The sequence below is a fragment of the Phoenix dactylifera genome, chromosome 8 (genome assembly GCF_051530095.1).
Source record: "Phoenix dactylifera cultivar Ajwa chromosome 8, Ajwa_hap1_PhDact_Kaust_v1.1, whole genome shotgun sequence".
NCBI classification, from domain to species: Eukaryota; Viridiplantae; Streptophyta; class Magnoliopsida; order Arecales; family Arecaceae; genus Phoenix; species Phoenix dactylifera.
In genome coordinates this window covers 8,504,745-8,513,336 of record NC_143197.1, presented here as the reverse complement: position 1 = coordinate 8,513,336, position 8,592 = coordinate 8,504,745, and the positions used below count along the sequence as shown (strand labels likewise).

Here is an 8,592-nt window from a genome sequence, read left to right as displayed (position 1 = left end):
TTTAAATTTAGTTAAAAAAATATTAACAAATCTAATCTATCTATTCTCCAATAGTTCAGAAATTATGGCTGTTAACTACAAAAATCAAAAATTCAAAACCTTTCATTAATATTAATTTATTTTATTAAATAAAAAAGATATACACCATATGAATAATATTTTAGCTTCCATTTTATTTTTTTATTAAATATGGCTGTTAAATCTTGCTTGCCGTGATATCCATCTTATTTTAACTCCTTACATGTCATCACATGTGACAAATGAACGGATGAGGAACACGGACAATACACTAGTCTTTATATTTAGCAAAGATTTTTAATGTCATTTTGTACTTCAAGTGCCATTACAAGGACTGCTTAAATGAGGCCTTATCACTGTACACCCACCACAATATTATTCAACTGAATTGATGCCTCTTGAGAACCTTATTGCCATGCGGCATATTGATTTATTTACTCTGCAGGAGAAAGCACAAATTCATGTCCTACATAAATACACAGATGAAAAAAGCATGAAATTGAAAAAAATTTATAATGTTTCATTAGAAGGCCTGTAAATGTCTCAATCGACAACACTATTTAGTAGTTTACGCTAATGATTTGCTATACGTTTTTTATAATATTGCATTTCGTTGTTTCCTGCGGTATTTTTTTTAAAAAAATTTTGTTAGACATCTGATGGACAGAAATGACAACAATATACGACATTAAAAGACAATCTGAAAGCACCGATGGACAGCATATGATCTACCCAACGAAAACTGGAGAAACAAGGTGTAAGATATAGAATGTTAGCAGTCCTCTTCAAGGAAAAAGAAAAAAAAAGAGTGTCAGCAGCAGCAGCAGGAATCAATGGAAAGGAGATGATGCAACCTTACAAATAAAAAAATAAATAAAAGCACCACATCTTCACAAATCAGTAGAAAGCTGTACATGAAAATTGTAATTCTAAAAGAAACAAGATTAGTTATTGAAGCTAGGAGATACTCCCCTCAAATATTGAAGAGAGTATTTAAAGGCTCCTATTGCCCAACTACCAAACTCGATCACACCACAACCACACAATTCACAACCTCCATTAAACCGGGTCTATCTTGTTAGAGCAAGCAAAAGTTCAAAACTTTTCAGGTATGCCTTTGCATACTGGCCGTCATCTTTGCACAATCCTGTCTTTGTGATTGATGCCACTCTCCAGAACTTTTATCTGGACTCTCTTTTCTGGACATGGTTTCCAAACAGTCGCCGAAGTGACAGAATGAGGGAAAGAGGACGGCCATGAGACAAAAGTTCTGGATTTTTTCTATATCCTGACAGCGACAGCAGTTTATGGAATTTATTGTGGAAGCGCATAGGTGGCGGCATCATTTGGAGGAAGCCAGTGAGCTACGATGGAATGTTATCCAAGGAATAGCCATCAAAATTAAGCTCAGGATCAACCTGCACAACCCCTTCTTGCTGCTGAAATTTAACCAAAACCTCAATGTGAGACAGAAATATCTAAAACAATACATGTACATATTAAATAAAGAAAAGATGAAGAGAAAATACATCCCGAGATATTTATGCAATGAACATCTTCCACAAGCAATTAAAGGCTCCAGAGCTACTAAAGTTTTTTTCCTCCCAAATTAATGATACGCCAAGGAATCGAAGATAACTTTTTGATGTATCAAACAAGAAATCTAAGATAATTCATATGAGGAAAAAAACATGTGGAGAAGCAAAGCTTTATGGTTCATGGTGTTCAATAATTAAACCAATAGTTACAGAAAAAACCACCAAAGACAAAATATGAAATGGATGATTTATTCAACATATTTATATAAAGATGATGTAAAAGAATACTAACCTTCTTTCCAACAACATTCATTAGCTCATTTTGTATAATATTGTCATCAAAAAGCACATCTTGATACCTAGGATCTGACATGCCTTCAGACTTTAGTCTGACAGAATTTTCAACAAGAATGGTTCTATTGCGCTGAGCAATGCGCTCTCCTTTCTCATGTCCAATTTCTGTTCTTACTGAAAATATCTCCTTCCTAACAGTGCGCGTATTCCTGCTACTCCCATCTTTTACAGTAGCACTTGAATCTTGATGAGCCAATGATGGAGAACCAAAGGCAATATTGCTTTGCTTGGAGCCAAGGTGTTGGTCTGAGGGGTAAGAAACATTTATATTCTGTAGCTTCCAGTCTTGACTTTTACTTTGATGAAGTTCACTAAATAGATCATAATTTGGAACAAAGTCCTTCGCCCCTCTTAGGCCAGTGGAATTACCTAATGCTTCGACATCTCCCACTGGAGGCATAGCAGTTGAAGTGAGACTGGTTGCTCCTACACTACGTGCAAGAGGATAGCAACTTCCTGTTGATTCATTCATGCAGCTATTAGGAAAATCGGCATACAAAGCATGAGAAACTGCACCATATGAAGAAGCATTCATGTAGCCTCCAGGCAATGAAGTGTCCACATTCATATTACTCCCACTTCTTCCTGAGATATGACTTGAAACCTCATTTGAAAGAATTTGTCCGATGGTTGTCGGGAGCCTTGAATCATGTTCACCTGCAATTCCATTTAGTATCAGTCCCCTTGTTTGTGGCAGTTGTGGCATACTAGCATGTATTTGATTCCGTTGCTGAGATAGAGAAAATTGCTGTCCTCGATGAGTCATTTGCATAACTGAAGAATTACTCAGGTTTGCATTAATGGAGCCTCCAGGGAATGAGGTGCTTGTTCTTAGTAAAGATGGTAGGTTCAAAAGAACTGATGCTCCTTCACTGGCTTGCAGTCCCATATTTCCATATGATTGGATCAGTTGTTGTGACTGACCAAGCTGCCTTGACTCCATGCTGGTGGAGGGTCCAGAAGGGAAGTTCATTTGCTGCTTGTTAATTTGTTGCATCAACGGAGGCCTTATGTTTGAAGCATTAGATATTTGTGCACTAGAATTGAAGAAACCCATTTGATCAACGGAAGACATGCCTATGCTAGTATTTGTAACTCTTCTAGGCGCTGAATGTAGAGTAGTAAGACTTTGTGGTGAAAGCTGACTCGAAACAGCAAGAGAATGAAGATCAAACCCATCAAATGAATCAACTGAACGAAATGTTGCTTCTGAACTCCCTGTATATGGTGTATCAAGTCTGCCCTGATGTTGCGGTACACTTACTCTCCTCATATATAATCGGTACTTCTGTTGTGCATCATTAGATTTGTCAATGTACTATCGCTGAATGACTTTTCGTATAATGACACAAAAAAGGGAACTTTGTACATCAAGAAGATGCCATTAACTAAATAGACATGCTGAATATCAAGAATTGGTAACAAATGTATAAAAACGCTCATGCAGAATGAAATGATCATAAGTGAAGCATGTGACTCAACGTGCTCCGGATAGAGAATATCAAAGAGAGATTTTTTTAATAAAAAAAGCAACAATTTCGCACAAACAACACCAACCATCTATATAAATAATTAGCACAAATATTCTTGCAGTTCTATGGAGTTATCTTGATTGACCTAATAAAACAATTCAGTGTATATGATATTATCACTAGAATTCCGCCCTTGATACCATGATATGACAGGTTTCACTGCAAATATGAAGATAAAAATGAGAAATACACATCCAAATACATGATTGGAGAAAGAGTTCATGCTAAAGATTTTTTTAAAAAAATTGTCTTTATTCATATATTGGCGGCTAAAAGACAAGCATTCAACTACTGGTTGGATAGACCAAATGTACAATGGTAGCATGCTTTGCATATCTATATTTAGAAAGATGAATTATGAAGGAGGGGATTTGGGAGGTAAATAAACTTTTTATCTTCGATTACATCTACAGGGTCTAGGATACCAGAAATTGAAGGTGGGGAGTTAATGGTTTATGTTTTCTTATTCTTTATGAAGGCTCTTAGCATAAGAGGGGTCTCGATGTTCCTCACAGAAAAAGTTGGATTTCAATGGTATTGCGTAAGATCCAACTCAACTATTCTGGAAAGGATAATCCAAGCAGAAAACCTTCCAAGATGATGGTTGATCGAGAGTACGCCATTTGTCTTATCAAGGAACAAACAGAAAATCACTGATCTCTTTTAGAAGTCCACATAAACATTTAGGGTTTGTAAAATCTCTGACCAACTATGTATGGAGATATATGCGTGACTTTTTTCCTCAACCACCCCCCTCAAAGAAAAAACGAAAAATAGTCTAAATCATTGCAGCGCCTTTTCCAGATGCAAGCTATAAAATGTTTGGAAACAGATTAAATTATTTTTTTAGGGAATCTTAATGAATCAAAGTTTTTGGATATTCATCAGAAGAAGCACTAGTCTTACAGTTAATGGGTGTCCTCTGTATTCTCATTGGGATCCTTTCGCTACATTTGAAATTCTTTCTTGTCTTTCATTTTGTTCCTTGCACTTCTCTGTGGGTTTAAAGCGACTCTTTCTCTCCTCATCACATTAATAAGGTGTTTACCAAGTTTCCTTGATCTTAAATGTGCATATGCACTGCATCTCAAAAATATCAGAAAATCAATTGATCCACACCTATTTTCTTTTGATGTATCTAGAGAAACTCTTAAGATAATTACTAAACCAACCAAAATACCATTATAAGATGGTGAAAATTTTGCCAAACGGTCATATGAGCAATACCTATGGTCTCCTATAAACCTTTTGAGATTATTAAACAAATTTGATATAACAAGTAGCTTAGCACTATTTTTATGATGAGATTGTTCGGTGTCCAGGAGTGGAAGAAAATTCCTATATATCTTCATCAGAGAAATTAGTAAACCAATGTTGTTTCATGAACTAGAAATTGCTGATGGTATCTCTGCTATGCCTTCATTAAATGGCAAAAGATAGAACAGTTTATATTTTATGGGACAATAGCAGCTGGATTTTTCAATAAGTTCAGTTACAAACAGTCATGCAACATGCAAGAGCATTAAGTAGACGAATCTAGTTGCATCCAATTCAATCCATATGCCAGATGTTTAAAGTCATTTTTATGCAGACGACATTTGGCCCTTTTTTCATTAACTCTGTAATACTCTCTTATCAAATATCAGAAAAAAAAATATTGAATTTATACTGAATAGCAAAACATTACATCCACTGAATTCATAAAATTAGTTTACTGAAGGCACTTTGATGATTTTAGTAATCTTAAAATTGACCATATATGCAAATCAATATCTGCAAGTCAGAACATAAGCATCTGAAGTCCTACATGCTAGTCCATGAGAGAGATGCAAGTAAAGTCGAGCTTAAAAACAGGTAAAATATATGTGAAGAAGTTTGACTATCACATACAAAATGTATTAGTTCAAGCTTCTGAACTAGCTACTGTACCTGCAGGTGGCTCGCAACATTTTCTCTAGTAAGTCCATGAACATGCATCAACTCAAGGATTTTTTTGGGAACAGCCTCTGCATGATACCGGGCATGATAAAAAAGAATGTAGAACAATGAAGCCGGAAAAATTAGGAAGACTGAACAGTCACATGGTAAGAAGGGAAGCTTTTTAAGCATCTGAATACACTAATTAAACTGAAACTTGGAAAAGAATCTCTTTTCATCTTCACGAAGGTCTCCTCCCTATAAGTGCATTTAAGAGAACTTCTATTGTAGATTCTTTTCAAAGTTTCAGCTGAATTAGTGTATTTAAGAGAACTTCTCATTCTAGAATCCATAATTACCCTAATTAATTTCCAATGATGAAATCTAATATCACGGATAATTTAATAATTTTCACTATCTAAAATTGGATTGACCCGTAGAAAGGAAAACCAATTAGTACATCAAATGTCAAATAGGAACAAAGAAAAAAAAAAATTTCTTACTGTCGACGCCCAATTGGTTCACGGCAGCGACAAACTGTCGGTGGAGGTCGACAGACCAAACCACCCTTGGTTTCTTCAATGTCGAATGATCTTCGCGCTCCTCGACCTCCTCCTGCACCACCACTTCCCCCTCCTCGTCCCTCCTCCTCTTCACGTTCTTCCAACTCCCCTCGTTCCCCGAGGATGCATTGTCCCCTTCTTCCGGAGCTCTTTTCTTCCTGTCATTCTCCTCTGCACTTCCCGAGTGCTCCAACTCCTTCAACTCGTTCCTCCTCTTCCTCACCACGTGCTGCCATATATTCTTCAGCGCCTCCATACTCAGCGGCTTTATAAGGTAATCGCAGGCGCCGTGAGTAACTCCCTTCATGACCGCATCCTTCCCGTCATCAGCCGACATCACTGGGCATCGATGAAAACAAGAAAGACCAATCAAAAACCCGCCTGCGACTTCGCAAAAAACCTCGAGCTAATCCGCATACAAGGCTACTTACTGATAACGGGAAGGTCCATCTCCAAGCCTATGTGCTCGAGCAGCTTGAAACCATCCATGTCCGGCATGTACACATCGCTCAGAACCAGATCGAACTCTCCCTTCTTCTCCCGCAGCATCGCCAGCGCCGCCGCCGCCCCCGAGCAAACTGTCACTGCATCAAATCACTTCGAATCATAAAGAGAGCACAAACCATGTCGGCGCATAAAGTACCGAATCAGAGAATTAGATTGATATCGATGAACAAAAAGAGCCGGTAGCGATACCGTCGTAGAGGCATTTGCGAAGCATTCTGTCGATGATTTTTAGACAGGTAAGATCGTCGTCGACGACCAGCACCCGGAGGCCAGCCGGGAAGTCAGACAGAGGCCTGAGGGCGTTCCTCGGCCTCCCCGAGCTCGCCGTGGATGCGGCTGCTCTGCTGGGTTCCATCGTTCCGAATCCAGCATCCGAGAAACCCAGATTCCAGAGGATATCCGTGAGAGAATACTACGAAGAAGACTTTGGAGGTGGATTTAAGATCCAAGGAGAGAGAGAGAGAGAGAGAGAGAGAGAGAGAGAGAAAAGAGGGGCGCTTGTTGGACTGATTGCTCCGCTCGGTTGGACTTGTTCTGTTTGATTGCTCTCTCTCTCTCTCTCTCTCTCTCTCTCAGCTTTTTTTTTTTATCGACTCTCTCTCTCTTCTAGACTCCAACCTCTATCCCCGATAAGAGGGGAGGAGCCAGCTCGCTTCTCTCAACCGGCCAACCGTATTCGCTCTTCTCTCTCCCTTCTCTCTCCAATTTGTGAAACGAAACGCCGTTACTTTAGATAAGAATGGTTCCACCAAAAAAAAAAAGAAAGATAAGAATGGCTTAATATTTCCAATCCTACGGGTCGTCAGAGGTGGGAATTATTCGTTTCCATTTGCTCCCTACTCTACGTCTAAAAATATGCTTTTTACATTTAACTCCTTTATCTTGGAGGTGCCGTCTCCACTCGGATTCAAGCCTGAGCTCAGCTATTATCGGGCTCGAGTTCAAAACAAATAATTTTGATAATTTTTCAAGTCTAGCTCAAGCAACCAAATACTTAATTCGAAGGCTTCCAAACCTAATCAAATATATATATATATATATATATATATATATATATATATATATATATATATATATATATATATATATATATATGTATATATTAATAATAATAATAATATATTTTATTTTATATTATAATATTAATTTAATATTTTAAATATAATATTTTGTTATATTTTGTTTTAGCTGTATTTTTAATTATGGCCAAGAATCAAATTCGAGCAGCTTGGTTCGAGTCAAATCAAATCGATCTAGAGTATTATTTTTTTTTTATCGAGTCGAGTCGAGTTAAGTATTAAAGCTTGATCGATCTCGTGTTAAATTTTGAGCTCGAGTATTTTGAATTAAGTCAAATTTAAGCCTCTAGCTCATTTCAATTACATCCCTACCCTCGTGCACCATTTATAGCATGTGGTGAATTGACCATATCAGCAAATTTCTTGGCATCTTGGAGAATTGGCACATGCAGCCCCCTTCATAAATAATCAAATTTGTTATGAGCAAATGAATGCGAAAGAAATTAATAGTCATAAGAAAGTGTACCCATTGGTGATATCGTAAAAGCAAGTGAATCATGATGCATAGAAGGATGATATACTTAAATATTCTAATATTTTATTACTTATCTTTATTTTATAATTTTTATAGTGATATATATTTTTTATAGGGGATGCATGTGAAAACTGCGATAACATAAAGTTCCATGGTGCGTGCACATTTGGTAACTGATGCAGATTTTTTTTTAAAAAAAAGAGAGAAACTAATGCAAGTTTAAATATTGTAATTTCTAAGAGTTGGCTTATTGAGACTTTACATAAGAGCAAATTTCAATGGTCCTTGACATCAATTTAGGCAATGAGTTGACAATTAATGATTCTCTAAATGGTAATTTGCTGCTCAATTTACTTGTGGGTTGATAATTGATTTGGTCTTCATAAGACAAATTCTAGAACGCCCTTTCCCTTTGAACACCTCCAAGATAATTTTATAAGCACGAAGACAACTTTGTTTTATAAAACGATCTGTCAATATATGTTATTATAGGAAGATTGATAAAAATCAAAGGAATGCAGTAGTGGCTAAAATACTTAGCCCCATTTTTCCTTTTCAAATTGGCATAAATTAAGGAGGCATTTGGTAATCTCAACAGGATCACCACGA

The 8,592-nt window shown here is 36.9% G+C and overlaps 1 protein-coding gene across 1 annotated transcript; it reads right to left on the bottom strand.

The window, feature by feature from the left end:
- Nucleotides 1-888: 888 nt before the first annotated feature.
- Nucleotides 889-7,137, bottom strand: LOC103724279 (two-component response regulator ARR2-like). The gene is made up of 6 exons (XM_008815493.6): nt 6,619-7,137; nt 6,354-6,506; nt 5,863-6,261; nt 5,372-5,448; nt 1,849-3,198; nt 889-1,457 (listed from the first exon to the last, which is right to left on the bottom strand). Exons 1-6 carry the CDS (start codon nt 6,782-6,784, stop codon nt 1,383-1,385), a joined length of 2,220 nt encoding a protein of 739 aa, XP_008813715.3. The 5' UTR covers nt 6,785-7,137; the 3' UTR covers nt 889-1,382.
- Nucleotides 7,138-8,592: the final 1,455 nt, after the last annotated feature.